This window comes from Plodia interpunctella, chromosome Z, assembly GCF_027563975.2.
Source record: "Plodia interpunctella isolate USDA-ARS_2022_Savannah chromosome Z, ilPloInte3.2, whole genome shotgun sequence".
In the NCBI taxonomy this organism is placed as follows: Eukaryota; Metazoa; Arthropoda; class Insecta; order Lepidoptera; family Pyralidae; genus Plodia; species Plodia interpunctella.
This window is the reverse complement of record NC_071324.2, coordinates 5,920,469-5,941,251: the sequence shown is the minus strand read 5'-3', so window position 1 is coordinate 5,941,251 and position 20,783 is coordinate 5,920,469. Positions and strand designations below refer to the sequence as shown.

At 35.6% G+C, this 20,783-nt stretch overlaps 1 protein-coding gene across 1 annotated transcript; it reads left to right on the top strand.

The window, feature by feature from the left end:
• Positions 1–100: 100 nt before the first annotated feature.
• AcCoAS (Acetyl Coenzyme A synthase) lies at positions 101–20,158 on the top strand. The gene is made up of 9 exons (XM_053768426.2): positions 101–493; positions 3,466–3,661; positions 3,934–4,173; positions 5,577–5,692; positions 6,436–6,628; positions 8,114–8,247; positions 10,878–11,067; positions 12,373–12,562; positions 13,566–20,158. Exons 1-9 carry the CDS (start codon positions 192–194, stop codon positions 14,000–14,002), a joined length of 1,998 nt encoding a protein of 665 aa, XP_053624401.1. The 5' UTR covers positions 101–191; the 3' UTR covers positions 14,003–20,158.
• The last annotated feature ends 625 nt before the right edge of the window (positions 20,159–20,783 follow it).

The window sequence follows — 20,783 nt, the reverse complement described above, 5'->3', positions numbered from 1 at the left end:
TAAGCGTGCGTCATGACGACGACGAGGCGTTGCAACCTCGCCAACGTCAGGGCGACGCTGCTCGAGTGGTCAGACCCGGAGGATAAAATCATACTCGCTTACTTCGGCTCTGTACCGTAGTCAGTTGTCGCGCGAACTCTGTCGCGAGAAGTCAACATCTGCGTAGTGGTGGCCCGGCGCACGACTCCGCAATGACGCGAGTTTATCAGCCTACCGATTATGTCGTCGAAAAATCGCGCGTATCATCCTTCGAAAAATATAAAGAGATGCACAAAAAATCCCTCGAGGACCCTGAGGGTTTCTGGTCTGAAATAGCCAATGAATTCTATTGGCAAACGCCGCCGCAGCCCGGTAACTTCGTGTCCTATAATTTCGATATAAACAAGGGGAATGTTTTTGTCAAATGGATGGAAGGCGCCGTAACTAACGTTTGTTTCAACCTCCTGGATCGGAACGTGAGGAAAGGGCATGGAGATAAAATTGCATATTATTGGTGAGTAAATTGGTCTTATATTTGCGTTGAATCAATAGTCAGCTGAGCGAGAGAGACTTCACCACTGAGACGGCGCGCGAATTATTGATTTTCCGTAGCAAAGCATTTTAACCAATTGTTCAGTCTGTCTATAGTCGACTAACCCTTGAGTTATGTAATATTTTATCTCATCTCCACGTTTATCATATTGCCAGCGAATGTCACAAAACTTATCATTACTCGTGAAATGATCTGTAGAGATATAATTTAGCTTACATTATCTTGGTAGATGTAAGTCGCGGAAAACGGAATAGCCCGTATGCGATGCCTTTTTTTAAAATCAAATAAAATAATCTCAGAAATTATAACACGATCATTAGCATGAAAATAAAAAAACAAAAGTTATGAATTGCGTTTTAAAATAACATTTAAAACTAATTTATTTAAAAATTATTTTATTTTCCAAATGTATAAAGTTTGATACGTAATACCTAGGTACCTGTTGATTCATATTTCTATTATTTTTTGCTATCAACCGATTGTTTTGAAGCTGAATCTGAAATCAGCTAAAGCTAAAATGAAAATGATCGATGAATGTGTTAATGACTTTTGAAAAGCGCGCATACATTTTGGGGCGCGCAGATTGCGCCATCCCTTTTTGCACATGGCTATGCTTTTCAAGAGTCTTTACATATTATTGTTATTTACTAGTCTTTACATGTTATTCTTATATACTTTACATATATATTTGATCCTTATTTAAATACAATTTTAAAAAAGTAAAGAGTGTAGCAAATAGGAATTTGAATAGCATCATGATTCTTTCTAGGGAGAACTGCACTTGCGAAAATTATGCAATAACCGATATTCTCATTTCATTTGAACTTAATGTTTTTAAATTTTTGGTTACGCCCTAGTATTCCAATTTTCAACTAAAATTGGAATAGATTAGGTACTCAGGCGATGCAACTGGTCGTTCTACTGGACTCGTGTACTAAACTATTGTAATGGAGCCATCATCCATCATACAAAATAAGTTGTATACAAAATAAGGATGCCTAATGGATTTGTGTGGTTGCGAACTCCAAATATTATCTAGGCATATAATTTTATTTTCCTTTTATAAATTAGAAAGTTTGTAAGGGATATTTGTATATATTTGTTCTCTTTCACGCAAAATCTACTGAACAGATTATTATGAATTTTAGTGCACGAGTTTATCCCGAGCGCGTGAGCGAGGGAGCGAAACCCCGGGGCGCAGCTAGTACTTAAGTAGGTACATTTTAAGTCAAAGTCGAAAACATTTATTGCAAAATCTATATTTATACAGTATACAAATATAAAAAATATAGTATAAAAATAAATGTAGCCAGGATTTACTTAATAGCCATTCAAATCATTTATATCAGGCACGTATTATTCTGCTTCACGGAATTCCAGCCAACACTGTTACGTTAGATAGTTAATTATTTATTTTCAAATTGGACGGTTAACTGTTTTCCACTTGAGAAAAGGTCATTGGTCAAGGTCAATGGCAGTAACTTACTGCTAAACCCTGTTTTAATGGAGCAAATCAAATACATAAAATAACAGTAAAAAAATACTGGTCATAGAATAAATTTACATAAAACAAAATTAGGCGATAGAGTCATAGTAACAGAGTAAGAATCTGAAAAAAAAATCTGTCTGTCTGTTTGTCTGTTTGACACGCTAATCTTCGGAACTACTGGACAGATTTGAATGAAACTTTTTTGTTCTATACCTGGGCAACATATAGGGATAAGTGATTTTTAAAACTGGAACACCTGATGGAAGACAATGATGGTACAGCTAAACTAAAGGAAATTTTGAAATGACGCCTTAACCAAAGTTATTCAGCCTGATGAGCATTTCCTGTTGAAGAAGATTCATAATGGTCCAGCTAAACTGTAGGAAATATAGTTTTTCAGTCTGATGAAATTTTTCTGTATGTATAAGTATCGTTACGCTTTGTCTGTAGAATTAAATTTCTCAAATAATTTTGACTCCTCATCAAAAATTGTTCGGACACGCGAACGAAGTCGCGGGCATCAACTATATCAATAATAAATAAGGGTATTATTCTTTATGCGCGCGCTTTATAATTACCAAGATATTTCTGGCGAAATAAATAGTTTACAGTTTGAACTTACATAATAATATCTAAATGCCTAAACGTAATGAATATAATGATATTATCTTGTGGTTGGCGGGAATCTTGTCACCTAGCACCATGCAATCATGCCATGCCAAATTGTTTATAACTAATAACAAATACATACTTTTCTTTGGTTAAAAATAAACAAACCATAATAATGCTTTGTTGTTGCCACTGAACCGAGAGGTCCTGGGTTCGATCCCCGGTCGGGCCATGATGGAAAATGATCTTTTTCTGATTGATCCGGGTCTTGGATGTTTATCTATATATGTATTTTTTTATAAAATATAGTATCGTTGTGTTAGTATCTCATAACACAAGTCTCAAACTTACTTTGGGGCTAGCTCAATCTGTGTGATTTGTCCTAATATATTTATTTATTTATTTATCATAGAAATAGTTTAATATGAGAACCTTTTATAAACTCCAGAGCTTGCAAACATGTTACCGCGAGCGACATAAGCGAACGAGCGTTTGACATTTTACATGTAAATAAAATGATATTGAAGAGCAAATTCTGATTTATAATACTTTATCATTGGTTTATCTGAAATTTTTTTGAAGTGAATACTTCTTTAGCGGCGTTGTGCACTTTTGTGATGGGTAAAAAATGTTTAGTCGCATCAGGACACGTGACCCTGATCGAAAATTTGTAAGACGTCAAAAGTGCACAACGTTGATATTCAAGTTTTCACTTCTGCCGACACTCCCGGAGTGCAACACGTTTTTTATAGTTGTTATCACATTGTCCCCATATAAGTATGAATTTTATATATTTTTTAGGAATATTGGGTTTATAAAGGTTTACCATGTGCAGGGAGGGCAACCACCCGGACGACTATAGCCGCGTGACTTACAAGAAGCTGACGGAGCTGGTGTGTCAGTTCGGGAACGCCCTGCGCGACAGCGGAGTGGGGAAGGGGGATCGGGTGGCGGTGTACATGCCCATGATTCTGGAGACGGTCGTCTGCATGTTGGCTTGCGCGAGGATCGGCGCTGTCCACTCCGTTGTAGTAAGAATATTTTAAATCGCTATTATCATTTTAGAGAAAGAAAGAAATACTTAGTAGGCATTTTTTTTTTACATTTGCTTATTTAAATTAACGAGATCTATGACGAAGTGGCCGGTTGTAAAATCACAATAGGTACCTATTTTATTATTTTTAACTTCATTTTTTATTCATAACCCGTGCTTCAACACCGCAGCACTCGAAGATGAGAAATAATTTATAACACTTTGTATATTTGAGAGTATAATTTAAAAATTTTCAATTAATATGTTTAGTTCGCAGGCTTCTCATCAGATTCCCTAGCGGAGCGGATGTCGGACTGCAATGCTAAGGTCCTGGTCACAGCGGACGGCGCCTGGCGCGGGGAGAAGCTCTTGGTGCTGAAGAATATTTGTGACGAAGCTCAGCAGAAAGCCAAACAGAAGTACAACCACAACGTCAACACATGCATAGTTGTCTCCCACCTCAACCGGGTGACGCCTTGCGGTCGCTTGCCTGATGATATACGGACATTGGTCAGTTAATTATTAGTATTTTTGTAGTCCGTGGGCCTATAAATAATTTGTGTCTGTCAGAGGGCTTTATTTCGTTAATTGATATTGGGCATATAAAACACGAAGTTCAATAATATTGTCATAGGTACAACAACTGAAACGGAGTACACGTGCGTAACGTTGCTGGCTACGTCCCCTGATCTCCGAAACTGCTGAGCCTCAATATTGTGAAAAAAACTAAACAAAAAATAGTTAATTGCTTGAAGATTATAGGAAAGGAAAACCTATAAGAATACTATAAATTGTGCGTAACTTTTCTTGCACTTGACCGGTTTTCTGTAGAAAACGTTAGGTATGTACTTTTAAAAAAATCTTCACACCACTCCGTCTTTGGATCTCCGTCTTGTTACATTACCAGCCTCGAGAGCATAAACAATAAAGATACGCTAGGAAACTAATTCGAGAAAAATAACAAACTCAGGTGTCAACAAAAATGTGACTGCAATTTCTCATTATGAGACTTGTTCTTAGAAACTCTGTAACCTACATGAATGTCATTTCAGTAGTCAGTCATAAAATTTCGTTGAGACCAGTTGAGACACATGAAACTCTATTTAATCGTATACACATGAACAATGGTCTAGGTTTCGCATACATAAATACATTTCTGTGCATTTATATAGCAATAGGTTTAATGTGCACACATTGTTTTATTTCACAATTACAAGTAGAGCGTAAAGCCTGAAATACGTTTTGTAACTATTTGGTATCTCTTTAATTTTTGTTTAGGTATTAGTTAATTATTGTTTTGTAGGTATTGAGGAAAATGCTTGTAATTTTATAAAAAAATTTTATAATTAAATTTTTTATAATTACTTTTTCTTTAAAACTGGAAAAGTTGTAGATAAATAAGGTTAAAATTTAATTGGAAGAAATAAATTGAGTTTACTTTACTAAAATATAACAACATTTTGCTGCCTATTTTGTTAGCAAAAAAAAGATTATCTGTGTCGAATTTATCAACGTAGATAACCTGCTACCGAAAAATAAACCGTCCAAATCCAGTTCGAATAAGTCATGTTGAATATGGTCTGCTAATAGAGTTTAAAATACTTAGTTGAGACGAGAGAGTGAGTAAGCATGAATTTACTCAATTAGGTACGCAAATAGACATTCGCTTGTGATCGATCGAATGATTCCAACTCGTGACATATAAGTTTATACAGTAGTACACCATCTTGACTTGTGGTTTTTATAGACCACCATTATTCCAGCTGCGTTGCATGGGAGCACATGTCGTGTGCCCGGCGGCGTAGGTTTAAGCCGTTGTGAGTGAACCCATAAGATGTGAAAATGCAAATAAGAGAATGAAAAAATAAAAGAAAAAATAGTATTTAAAAGGATGTTGTATGTTGTTTGCACAGTACAAATGGAATGATGAGAAGGACATCTGGTGGCACGACCTGGTCGAGGGGCAGTCTACGATCTGCCCCCCGGAATGGATGGCTGCGGAAGACCCTCTGTTTATGCTCTACACTAGGTTTGTATTGTTGTCATATAGTCACTACAGTAACCCTATATGTTTTTGTCCCTTAAATGTCCCAATCTGTGATGGACTCTTATATTTTTTTAATTTAAAACTTTTTCTCACTGTGTTTTATAGTTGACAATTCTTGTTAGTCTATAAAAGCACAGTGACAAAAATTAAATAAACAAATAAGATCGAATATATGCATAAACTAGCTGCGCCCCGAGGCTTCGCTCCCGTGGGAAGTTCGCAATAAAAAGTATCGTATGTAAGAGGCGGCTTTGCAATTTTATTCTATCGAGAAAATTTTATGCTATCGTGTTTTTGGGTGACATAGTCACTAGATTAAGTCCTGAACATAGCTGTGATTTTTTTTTCAAATTAAGTATACCAATAATATTGGTTTATAGATGTTCATGCTAAGCAATGTTTACCTGTGGCGGTGGTAAGTATAAATTCAGGCGGGTGTTGTGTTGGTGGCATATGATGATATTTTGTTCTAGATTTCTTTGTGTGAACGGTCGAAAGTGAGTAGCCTTGATACACCAGTTCGATAAACAAACCATATCGACCGTAAGCCTACCAAAATGTTTAAGGTATATTTCACGCCCAAGCCTTATGCACAGCCATGTCCAATGTCTTCAACATTGTCGGTTTTAATAGTATAGTTATATTGGGAAAATCTTTGTTGACTTTAAAATAGATTCGTCGTTGTTTACTCTCGGCATATGATGTAATGCGGTTTATTCCATCAGTGGGTCAACGGGAAAACCTAAAGGAGTGCTACACACCACGGCCGGCTATCTGGTGTATGCGACGGCGACGTTCCGATACGTATTCGACTATGCGGAGAAAGACATCTACTGGTGCACTGCCGACGTCGGCTGGATCACCGGACACACCTACGTCGTCTACTCCCCGTTGGCTAACGCTGCCACTTCTGTTATCGTGAGTCACTTTCTCTCTCATACGCTTGCCTACTTTTTCGTCTTTACTTGAGTCTATTTAGTAGTGAGACGCCTACTCTAACCAATAACATTTCGCTGTGTTATAGGTAATTCCATTAACGGATGTTATAAACGATCTGGAGCCTAGAAAACTAATCTTCTTGAAAAGAATCGATATTCATCAGTTCTCTTTGAATAACAAAAGATACTTACTATACCTCTGACATAATTGAATATCTACATACAACTGACAAACTTCAGATAAACTATAACCTACTAAAATCATTATTATGAGATTATTAATATTTTATTATGCCGAAATAGGAAACAAACTGGATATCTACAAACTTGGCAGCTGTACATATCCAGTTACGCTCTTTCGATACTTACTTCAGTAAGTATCTTCAACTGCAGACTTTGAAAATGTTTTCCTTACCTCACATATGGAATTATCTATTGGGGGAATACTGTTAATATGTAAATTCCACGTTCCTACTTAAAAAAAGACTTTCCATACAAATTCGACTTTTGACTTTGACCTACATAAAGAAGTGAGATGCCATCAAAAACATGCTGTAAAAAACACCATGTCTCGCAACTAAGTTTTTCTACAGTAAAAAGTTGTGCGATCCATGTAATACCAGACTTGATATTACATGGATTAATATTTAGTCCCTACTGTCTTCTGTCTTACCTGACCTTCTGTCTTAAGTTATTACGTAAGTTATTATCATATCAATATTAAAAATCTTTTACGTTTTAAATATAATAAATAGATCGACTTGGCCATCGCATGATTAGATTGTTTAGTATGGATCACACTATGCAGCACTACGGGCCGGTTGTAAAATAACAGTTTTATGCAAAAAACAAAGATTGAGAAAGTATCTATATCAGATTCAAAAGTTTTCATCCTAATTTTCTATGAATTCCCTCTCAACTTACTATATAACAAGTTAGGTATGCAGTTAATCAGTTAGCCATGACAATGATTTAACTACGCGTTCTCCTTGTATGACCTCAAACGTTCACGTTGTCACGATATCAGAGGTCACGAGATTGAACTTGTCCAAAGAGATATATCTTCAAGCGTGCCTCGTAAATGTCCGGAAACATTATAATATCGATTGTCTTAGTAAATTATAAATACTTATTTATTTCATTCGAATTTGTTAGCATTTCCATTATTATTCTTAGGGCGTTTCATCATTCTGATAAAATAAAATATTCTAATCTGACACTGGTAAATAAATCTGCTTGATATAACTGGCCAGTTCGCTTAATCCTACACTTTTGAAATCCAATTGTTAATGCTATCTCTTTGATGTTACATTTAGTACCTATATCAGGTAGTTTAGTTTAACGTTGAAATTAGTGAGATATGTAGATTTCGTGTACCTAAGCACGAGTCAGACTCGCACTATGCTAGTTTTATTTCACACCCTTGAGAAAATTATGGTAAAATGTTTTGTTTTGTGTGTGCAAGTTCGAAGGCACCCCATTCTACCCCGACAACGATCGCTACTGGGCCCTGGTGGACAAGTACAAGGTGACACAGTTTTACACCGCGCCCACTGCCATCCGAGCGCTGACCAAATGCGGGGATGAATACGTCAAAATGTGAGTGTATCATAGAAATGGTAAATCCTTACCAGGTACAGCGTCCTTGATTTATGTCAATGTGAATAATTTTGAATAGTTTTTAAGCGCTTTGTACATATAACGTGTGTGCAGGACACAGGCTAATCGTAGACTCGCCTAGGTGTCATTTAGCACTACTATAGGTTCACTAATAAATAGAAGTAAGAAAATGCACGGCTTTTCACAGTCCAGGATTTATTGTCTATAACTATACTATACTATATTCTTAGTCTATGCACTATTCTATTTATAATCTATAACTGTCTATTAATTACTGTCTATACGAGTACATATACACAGTCTCTATCTGTAAATAATACGACGAACTATGCTATCACTTATAATAATCACTGTGCACTCTCTAGGTACTGATATCACTGCACTGTACTGTGGTGTCTAACACTGTTTCTAAAAGACTGACTGAATAAAACTGAAAACTGACTGAACACTAACTGAAAACTGTTTACTGAAACGGTAACACTGTTTACTATATCTGTTTACTTTAACTAAACTGTGTTCACTGATTCTTCTGTGCTCAAATAAAACTGACTGTTTATCACTGAAACTGACTGAAAACTAATTACTGTAACTGAAAACTGTATTCACTGTTTACTGAAACTATTCACTATTTCTTCTGTACTCCACTGTTTCCAAGAGACTGTAGACTGAAACTGACACTGACTGAAAACTAATTACTATAACTGAAAACTGTATTCACTGTTTACTGGAACTATTCACAATTTCTTCTGTACTCCACTGTTTCCAAGAGACTGTGGACTAGAACTGTTAAAATAAAAAACTGTCCTGTCGAAGGACTCGGAGATTCTTACATACCCAATACGAGCAATTTCCTGTTGGAACACTGTACAAGTTTCCACTAAAATCTTTTTAGAATAAAATCGAACTTATAATATTTGCCTGGAGAAGAAGAAGATTATGATGTTTGCCTGGTACTGTAAGAATGAAACGGCGTAAAGGATGTATTGACTTCTCTTTCGCACCTATTGCAAAATGGGCGTTTCTAGAACGTTGGCTATTGTTCTGTGTGTGTGTGCGGAAGGAAGGCCTCAAACCTCTAACCTCAAACCTCAAAGTTTCTGCTTCTTCATATACTTATGCCGGATAAAAATGAGATAAAATATTAAATAGATAATACATAGATTTGGGGAAAACGGTGAATAGGCTAAAATGGAATGCCCTATGCATTCCGAAACATGTAGAAAAACAAGGCAGGCTAGGACTAGCACTAGATGATTGCATTTAGGGTATTCCACCCAAGGACAGGGCGTCAGGGAAAGACAGCGTGCCGGCTTTTACCCAACAGTGGGACAGACATGCTAAGATTATTTTAAAGAATCATAGAAAAAGGAACCAGCCCTTAGAAATGAAAAAAAAAATTAAACTCAGGCGCGCAGGCAAATGAGTAGAAGTACTAAAACATCTCGATTATCATAATTACAGACAGGCAATATAGATCTGCTATAAATAGAGCGACTCTCATAGTCTTAGGTCATAGTCGGCCATTCCACCACAACCACGACGCGGCCTTGGCTGGCAACACTCAAAATAAATTATTGTCATAGTAGTTATCAAGGTTGCCGTTCGCTTCCGGATTTTCAAGGGTTTCATTTCATTGTACCTACGTCTTATTTTCAAAGGTACGCCTACATATGTAAGTTGTGGTTAGATCCATTACTGGAAACTTCTATCTCCAAGAAGCAATTTTTGAAGGGAATACTTCTTTAGCGGCGTTGTGCACTTTTTGTGATGGGTTAAAAATTTTTAACTCACGTCAAACAAGTGAAATTCGTAAGACATCAAAAATGCCCAACGCCCATTCAAGTTTTCTCTTCTGCCGGCACTCCTGGAGTGCAACCCGTTGTTTTTTATATATTTTTATGGATAAGTCACACAGATTAAGTTAGCTCCAAAATAAGTCAAGAGACTTATGTGTTATGGGTGATATTTTATTACCTATTTTATAACATAAACATAACATATTAGAGGTAATTATAGATAAAAGTTCAAGATATAAAAAAGACCTGACTGGGGAATGGACCCGGGTCTAATGGGGTCAAAAAAAAAGAGATGTTAAATGCATAATGCAAGAAGGTTGCATGATACAAAAAAGTATTTAGTCGTAACTACTAATCGATATGCTGTCTATATTTATAACAATCGATGGTACCTAACTAGCTAGAGGGCGCAAAGCAAGTTACCTTGAGCTACCTAAAAGATTTTATAACAAGCATTTCTAAACAATTTTAAAGGGATCAATATTTTATCCTAACTAATATTATAAATGCGAAAGTACTAAGTTTGTTTGTTACCTCTTCACTCTATCTGTTCAATCAATCTCCTTGAAATTTTTCATACATGTAGTTTGTAGTATGGAGAAGGGTGCCGTTCATACCGGAAAAAAACCTATTGAATTAGTTATCTAACAAGCATAGCAACTAAAGTAAATTACTGAGCTCCTGACCGGGGACGAGCCGGGAACTTCTAGCGTGACCACTTGGCTTGTCTTAGTAGTGAGCCAGGTATTCACGCCAGCAGTTGGTCTAATGACATATGGTCATTCGTCAACTCATGGTCATTGTCGTTGACAGGCATGATTTGAAAAGCCTGCGCGTGCTGGGCAGTGTCGGTGAGCCTATAAACCCGGAGGCGTGGTTGTGGTACTACAACCTGATCGGCGGCGGCCGGTGCTCCATCGCTGACACCTTCTGGCAGACGGAGACGGGCGGCCACGTGCTGACCAGCCTGCCCGGGGCCACGCCCATGAAACCAGGGGCTGCCGTAAGTATACATAAATAGTTTATTTTACGTTATTTTATTTTCGTATTTCGAAATTTTGCCTGTCCCTGAGTGAAATATAGAAATGTGCAGCTACAATATGCTAATACAATAAATTATTTTGTATCGAATTAATAAGTAACCACCTAAGGCACCTTAGAAACAAACATTCATTACAGACTGTTCAAAAAGTGAAGAAAACTGATTTTTGACGAACCAGGTACATCTTTTGCCATTACAATACCTAATATGCCTATGATTGCTGATAAACACTCAGTGTTACCAGCCAACGGAGACAGCGCCCTCATTTTATTTCTTCGCTATTTGCACGGACTGTCGATACCTACATACCTAGTCACAAATCAGCGGGTTCTCTAGTAGCGTCCAGATCTAATGTACCTATAGGGTACTAACTGTAGTTTGATGTCTAGGAGACTAGGTACATAGAATTAGGTACTACGTCAATGCCATACATTTACTATTTATTTGTCTTAAGATAAGATAAGCCCTGACTTCAATTTTCATACCCTGCCGTGTATCATATCTCCTAAATAATTTGCACTTACAACTAAGAAAATATGCGGAGTATTTAACATTGTGAATGAACTACTTATCTGCAGAAACTATAATTATAATATGTACCTACTTATGTAGGTAGGTCATACTTTAACACATTCATCGTCAGGTCACGAGACAATAGAAATTCTTTTGCCTTATCACTGGCCGGCGATGTGCTTAAGTAGGTAGGTACTGATTGAAAGAATAAATAAAATTTGCGTAAACGGCTAGTCACTTAGGTACCTATTTTAAATTGGACTTCTGTGCTAATATGGCTGCGAGCAAACAGTTTTTGACTGTTGAAGAAAATCAGCTCTTTATTATGGTTAGGTATATAGATACAAGGTATAAAAGGTAGGTACTTAAATGATTTATCCACAGAATTCATTAATTTCTGTTAGCGAAGCATTTATGTCAAAAGTCGCGAGGTCTCAGATAAGTAAATATAGAGAATATAAGTAAATATAAATATTGAGATAAACATCTAAAATGTATAATACCTACCTACTAGGTAGGTACCTACATTATTTCCTTGATGGACATAAGTATCAAAGTTATTGTGCCATTCTTCATTCAAGCTTATAAAAAAAGCAATAGCGTGTAACATAAGTTGCTACTGTAGCCAGGTGCCCCACACCCCACACCCACACGCCACAGTGATGATGCGACTTCAATAATTTTGTAATAGCTGGGGCGCTACTTGTGTCTTGTGGCGTTATTGGTTAACGACGTGATATTACTGACATCCAGGGATTCCCGTTCTTTGGCGTGGAGCCGAGCCTGCTTGATGAGAACGGGCAGGTGATCGAAGGGCCGGGCGAGGGCTACTTGGTGTTCGCGCAGCCCTGGCCCGGCATCATGCGGACCCTCTTCGGCGACCACCAGCGTTACCAGCAGGTCTACTTCTCCAAATTCCCCGGCTACTACTGCACGGGCGATGGTATGTTCACCACTTTTCCGCTTTTGTCGGAAATTTCTATTTATGTTATGGATAGGTACTTTGTACCTATCTACATGCGTTAGGTTTTCCGTAATGGTGCAAAGAAAACTTTTTTGAGGGGCAAGTCTAGACTGATAGCTCCTACGTAGTAACTACCTACCTACTATTATTATCTAAGTAGGTACCCAACAAGAATTTAAAAGTAAAATAATTTAACTTTTTTGCATACCTAAAATTTTAAGGTCCTTTATTTAATTTAATTTGTCGGGTACTTACATAGGTACCTATACGTCGTCGTCGGATATTGGAGTATATATTTTGTTATTTTCTAGTCTATCTAACTGTAATATAGTAGGTATCTAAAACAATAGTACCCACTGGGTATAATTAATCATGTTAGGTACCGCTGTAATGCTTATGTAAGTAGCCGGGTTACAATTTATTTTAAGAACGCTACGGAACTGAATTAACTGAGTATAGGTAACGGTCATAATTATTGTACCTACTTGCATCTCAAATTAGCGGTGGAGGTCGTCAACCCTGCTCATGACCGCACTGAAGCAATGATAGGTACCTACACACGTACCGACGATTTGTAGCGCGCGCGCCGCGTGCCGTTCTAGAGCGATATAGGTACACCTACCTGACGTCAGGGCGGCGTACACAATCACGAATCAAATTTTAAAACCTTAAACTTTGTATATAATGCCTAATTTCATTGTACCTACTATATTAGTAATATAAACCTGGAAAACATTTAAAAAATTGAAAGAAAAATAAATGTGTCTCCTTTTTTTAAGTAGATAGGTAACCTAGTTACCCCTGTTTATTTTGTACTGATTTTGGTAGGTACTAAATCAGTAAGTATTTAGTCAACAACACTAGTAGGTTTACGCCAATAGCAATGAAAACCTGAGAATATACTAAGTCGGTACTTGGCTTTCATTTCATCCCGTGTTGACATTTAGATTTCTTATATGCGTACCTGACATTTAATTTCCAGGTGCAAGAAGAGACGAAGATGGCTTTTTGTGGGTGACCGGTCGCATAGACGATATGCTCAATGTATCTGGGCATCTGATGTCCACTGCTGAAGTAGAGGGCGTGCTGACTGAGGAGCCGAGGGTCTCCGAAGCCGCAGTGGTTTCCAAGCCGCATCCGATCAAGGGAGAATCACTGTACTGCTTTGTCATTCTTAATGACGGAGCAGTATTCGACGCAGATCTAATAAACAGTCTGAAGAAACTCGTGAGACAAAGGATTGGAGCGTTCGCTGCCCCAGACGTGATCCAGTATGCACCTGGCCTGCCCAAGACCAGGTCCGGGAAGATCATGCGGCGGATACTGAGGAAAGTCGCTATGGGAGACCACGACATTGGCGACACGTCCACCCTGGCCGACCCAGGAGTGGTGGAGGAGCTCTTCAAGAGTAGGCCCTAAAGGGCTCTTCACTTCGTTTATTTAAACATTCACATTAGGTTAAATCCTTGTTTGGTTATGTTCTGTTACAACAAGATCCGTCAGCTTCCTAACAGTAGACACAGAGCGCGATATCGCGACAAGAATTATAGACGTCGCCGACGCGCGACGTTGTTAGTTTTAACTGCTTTTTTAAGTTGTACAAAGTAATTTTGATTTAATTTATCTAATATAACGAGCAGCCTCCTATAATTATATGTAAGTCAACAATCACCATGCTATTTACCAATAAGTTAATTATATATTAATAAATGTCGTTATATCTATTATATGTGTAAGTACCTATAATAGATGCCTAGTTAGGTACCCTATATCTTAATGTTGATGGAGTTTACATCATTAATATTATTACTATTTTATATGTAGGGCACAAATGGTATGACTTGCTAAGCGAAATGTTAAATTAATAGGTATTAAATACAATCTGTTTATTATATTCTAACAATTTATTTTTACGTGTTTGTGCAACTTAAAGTAGGTATGACCCTATTTTATTAAATACGTATTTAGACATTTTTTAATATATTTTTTAGAATATATTTTTTTTATTTGTTTTTTTTTGCTAGTTATGTAAATCTAACTGACCAACTATGGTTCCAAGCAAACGTGTTTGGTATTGGCCAGAAGTATAAAATAGGTGCTTATATATATTTGTTTATCATTCCAATTAGGTAATACTTTTTAAAAGCCTATTTAATTCCTTCTAGAGTCATAGCTTTTTGTACCTAAGTATATTTATGTTTTAGTTATTAAGTCTTATACTTTGTATTCCTTTTACATTTTCATTTGGTTGTGATATTGTTCAATTTTAGCCTGGTCTATAGCAAATTTTGAAAGCGTTTGACAAAAACACATACCTACCAACGTTGTTTCCGAAACATGTTTCACAGGACAGAACTCGTTGTCTAGCATACAAAATAGCGGATAGCAGTACATTGCATTGTCCCCTCGAACTGTTCGGGCGTATGTTAGTTTTCCAGCATGCACGCAAAGCAAAAATATTGATTGACAAAAGTGAAACCTTTCGGTATGTGTAGTAATGGCAAAACAATAAATTTAACCATTTGCACGCCGCCGTGCCACCTTTAGGCGTCATGAATGTTAAATGGCACAACATCTTAGGAGAGCTTACAACTTAAGCTTAAGAATTCGTTGGCGTTACAGGATTGTTTCCAATGGACGCCTAAAGGTGTCTATAACGTTTAAAGGCTTAATGTAAACGATCTTGTGGAATGTTGATACGTTTTTGTTTGTTGTGGAGGGCAAAACACTGTCTGTACTACTCGCTTTAGAGTTTTATATTGGCGCACATTTAAAATGTTAGCAGTTGTAACTGGTAGAATATTATAATGTGTGATATAGAATAGGAAAATATATAATGTGTGATTTTTGAAGGCTTCTGTGCTTTGCGTAGAAGTGAGACATATTTAGAGTATGGATTTATGGTAGTTAGTTACGTATCTTATTTACGTAGGTTTACATCATAGTGTGTGTTGATGGTGACCAGAGATCGGATATTCTAGTGCATATTTACCTTAACTTCGACGTAGTAGTAACATAGAGTGGATAATTCCACCTCTAAAATATAAAATATTTGTTTTTTACCACGATTTAATCATGAATTATTGGATTTAATTGACATGATATATAATCAGGTGCAAATTATTGATTTCAAGAATATTATTAAAAATATAAAATTTTAAGTGCAGTGCACTGCGAGCTTGTTTTCAGTGCAGTGCAATGCGGTTTCAGTGCAGGAGGTGAAATTGACGCAGCTGTGTCGCGACTACACTGGTCTACGAAGGTGGAAACTTCACTCTCAAAGTCGAGCGATTGGCATCTGCCCACAAAGTGAACTTCAATTCGTTTGTGGTTAGGGTGCCGACCCATAATCTGAAGAATTTTATGAAAGAGGACTTCTGCCCGCAGGCAGTCGTGTTCCGATGGTTTCGAAGATAACTGCCAGCTGACCCAGCGCGCTGACACTACGTATGACCTAGTTCTTAATAATATTTTATTTATATGTTATTTATACATATGTTATTTATAATATGGGTCATTGGCATTTGTATGAGGTTTTGTATACTGTACTTATGTTATTACCTGAAATAAAATTATTTATTATTATTATTAATCTGACTGAAAGTTAGTGCGGGACTCTAAAAATGGAATAATATTCTTCAATAATTTGCTCCTAATTATTTATCATTTCAATAAAATCAAATAATATTTCATTATTTTTAAATCAGGGTATAAAAAAAATATTTTATATTTTAGAGGTGGTATTATCACTTTATGTTACTCTGATGATGACACAACTACATAGCTGCAGCAGTAATCAAGATATAATCAGAGTGAAAGTAAATTTAAACACGCAAGGAACCTAGACGTTATAAAAAATTGCATATTTATAAAAAAAATACGTACCTTCTTAGGTTAATTTGAGCTTATGTGATCTATATCAGCGATCTATGTCATGAATGTTCTCAAATGCACTTTTTTGTGATGCACAAATTGTAACTTTATTAGGTGTTATAGGTTAAACAAAGTTATTTGTAAATACTTACGTATTTATTATTTACAAGTAAACTAATTACATAATTATGATTATGAACACTGATAACTTTAAGGTTACGTTCAGTTTATGGCTGAACTCAAAAATATTCCCCGTGAGAGTATACGTCCAAACATTAAAAAAATATTTTCAATAAAGATACTGCAAACTGTTGTTCTGTTTTTATAAATGTCTAAGAGAGAGAGTGATGGGGAAGTCTTTGTTTTTGGGCGTATAGTTACCTACTACTAGTTACCCAATTTATATATACATTAGTTATTGTATTGTATGTGCTTTTAATTATGTATTTAATAATATTGAAGTGTGTATTTGCAAGTGCATTCGCAGTTGCGGCCGCCATGTAAAATTTCCATTGAGGCTATAATTATTGTAAATCGGGCACTTCTATTTCTATGAGTGTATGTTGAGGGGGTGATCGAAAAAGAAGTCTATTGTTGTGATTTGGAACGAAAGAGTTCTTTTATGTTCGCCTTATTTAACCATATGTACTTGCACTTAGTAAATTCGCGCATCGAGTCAAAAATGCAGTTTTTGCCACAAGATCTAGGTAAGTACTCAAATAGTTAAGTAACATAGATTATATACAGATAGAATAAACTACGTGCATTACCAGCAATAAGAGGTAAAATACAGTTATAAGATTAAAATATTATATGTGTAACTGTAACTAGTTTTCGCCTAGTGGCTCGCTCAGCGTGCCGCAGGTAGCTACGTGCATTGCCAGCAATACAACATGCAGAATTAAGATTAAATAAAATAGATATATTATAATTTATTTCACTAGAAAGATAGGTATTGGGATATGAGTATGTGATATTATATGTACTCTCTCTTCCACAGGTATCTGTGTGTTAGATATACTTAGGTAATGCTTATTAAAATGTGCTGTCTGTATTTTACGTCCAGTTAAAATTTATTATTTTTTAAGATAAATGCAAAACCAAGAGAAGCATAATGGCATATGTTTAACGAAATCAATATTTGATTTGATTTGTGTTTTCCTAGTTTTGTTCTCGGATGTTAAAAAATCCCAAAATCTGCTTGCAAAGTCATTCAAGTACATATAATTTGCGGTATATTACGATTTCACTTTTATATAAAAGACAAAATAAAAATTTAAAAATAATACAGGAATTAGGTACTAATACAGGAATTAGCCAGTGTTGTAAGTAAAAAAGTGTCGAATCATGCTTTCTTAGAACTAACTGTGAACAAATTAGAAAAAGAAAAAAAAAAACTATGTTATTTAACTAATTCTTGAATGAGATGTCACTTGTCACTTAGCTACTTATATTTTCTGTGATTTGACCTGGTAACTGGAAAATATCTACACATGTATCTCGTAAAATCGTCATATTTAATGACATTGCTTTGATATACTTAGTGAATCTGTATAGTTGTTGACGTAGGTGTAGTTATTGTTTCGAATTAGATTGAACCTGTAACGATATACTTACCTATAACTTGCATTCAGCATGTTTCAATGTATTATGTACGTAGTTAATATATTAACTAGACTTGGCATAATTAATATTAATATAGCTGTCTGGTGAGACATTGAAGTCGCCGTGGTAGCAACAGGACTGGTGTACATTCGAGGGCAAATAAACTTAATCACCCGCCTAACTTACTAACCAGGTGTCAATCTTATCCGCCTCGACTGTACGTCTCCCTACCTACCATAGTTTACGAAACGCCAGATAATCCATACTTACTTGTCTGAATAGTTAATTTGTCCATATAATGACACCACTATTTATATTGGTACTTGTAGAAAAATAAGATATCTAGCCTATATACAGGGTTACTGGTACCTGGGTATTTTGATGTACCTACCAACGTAGTCTTTAGGAGGTTTTCCGTTTGATACTAGTAACCCTGTATATATATCTACCTAATGAAGGCTTAATTAATGTCGTTGCATACTTGATGTATAAAAATATATTATGTATGTTTATGCTGAAGATAAAACTAAATGTTATCATACATCATGTTTACAATATTAAGTATATGTTAATCACTCATATATTTGATATAGGACGATGTTAATCTGTTAAATGCAAGTAAATACTTAACTGTAAAAGAAAGTGTTCATACAATTATGGAAAAATACCCAGAGTGAATAGAAAAAAAAAATATGGCACGAAAAATTGTTGCGAACTATTATTTGTCATTTCTCAGAAATCAATTAAGACTCGGACTGGGTAAAAAACTATTGTTACCTACTTATACATATTATGTAATGCTATAATTTATAGTATGTGAAATGATATAAATTTCGTATGGTCAAAATAATTTTGCTATAAACATACTTATAGATTGAAAAGCGAGACTAGAGTTTATTACTAGGGTGAATTTCACGAGCGTTTTGCAGTCCGCCGCGGGCTCTCATTAATGTTTATTAAATTGTACCATACATAGTAATCAATGTAATTATTCTACTTTTTAAGTAAGTAAAGTACAATGTTAATTTTATAAATGTTTAATTTTAAAAAAGACTATTCAAATAAATGTCGGATACTACCTAACTACCTACCTAATGAAACGCTAAACGCGTCCTAACGCTCGTGAAATTTGTTATATTCAAGAAAATCCATTTAGCGTATAATTTAAAATTGCGCCTAACCTACTATAACTGCGATTCGAGGTCATATAAAATTGTATTCCTCGAAAAGCACTTCGACCTAAGTAACAACTATAGGCTGTGAACGGTCAACCCAAGCCGTGACCTCGACTGACTGGATCACTAATCGGTACCGTGCATGTGCGTTTTAATTAGTGCGCTAAGTGGAATACCTCCATTCAAAATTACGAACTTTTGCCAGAACATGCCAAGTATGTAATGGGGTAGATATGTAAGTACCTACCTACTTATAATATCGAAGGGACCTAAAAAAATTAGGAAGATGGAAATATTTGCGTTTGCTATTGCATTTTTAGGGTTATTGTGGAAATAAATTTGTTTCATTTTACCATTGTTAAACCTTTATTTTATATCAGATTGATGATAATATTTTCCCCATTTGTAAAAATCTCGATTGTGAATGTAGGATTGGCATGCGGGCCTATCCTACTTGTTGTACCTATATCCTGAGATCGATCTTTTGAAATCGAAAGCTTTTGCCAAAATATATAAAAGGTTTTGGTTTGATGAGGAATTATGCGAAGATGTACTATTTATAGAACTATATTCATGTCTATTTATTCGGTAGGTATATATAATTGGTAACACAACGCTAATGTGTTAAGAAGTTTAAAATCAAAATGTTGCTGTCTAGCTACTTGGCTTGAGTACCATTTCTAATTCATATCTCTACTACCTATAAGAACTTCAATGGCAAATATGTAGTGTTAAAGTAGATAGTTGGAACATAAGCACTATGTCTATTAGATGCACTAAGTGTTCTTCTATAGAAAAATTGGCACTACTAATTGTTAACTTATGTGTAATTTAATTTGTATTTCGTAAGGGATCTAATTGTGATTGTATGTCGAACCGAACATATCATTAAACGTGATTAAATTATGATTATTATATTGAATTGATTGTCGATCATTGACTCCTCACTTTAACCTGTAAGTATACAAACTTTTTCACTTTAACTTAAAACACTTGGAAACACTACTTATTACAAAATATATCTACCTACAATCACTCACAACAGAAAAACTATTAGGTACTATAAAAAGTATAAATATTGATGTAGGAGACCATAATTACTCTGAAGAAACATGTCCGTTGTTTTTTCAAGACGTAATTGTACGGAAATAAAAATAATGCCAATAAATTATTACAACAATATAGTGATTGTTACAATATAAATATAACTCAAATTCTGTAATTCTAACGACATTTTCTAAACAAAATTTTGCAATATGGTTCATGATTTAATCTCGTGAAATACTTTTCAATCTAATTTAATTTACAAAACCATTCGTTTATTCATTAACTAGGTTTTACCCACGGCATCGCCCGCGTGAATTTCATAGCAAAATCTCAGTAATTTTATCGCATACTCTGTAAGACTGGTAAACATATATGATTCAAATTTGCTTTTTTTTCTCATTTTTAGTTCAATTTTCTGTTTCCCGCTGCATGTCTCGTCCCGCAAACTTGTCCAATCCCGTTTCCTGCTATGTAATGTAAAGTAGATATCCCGTACCGTT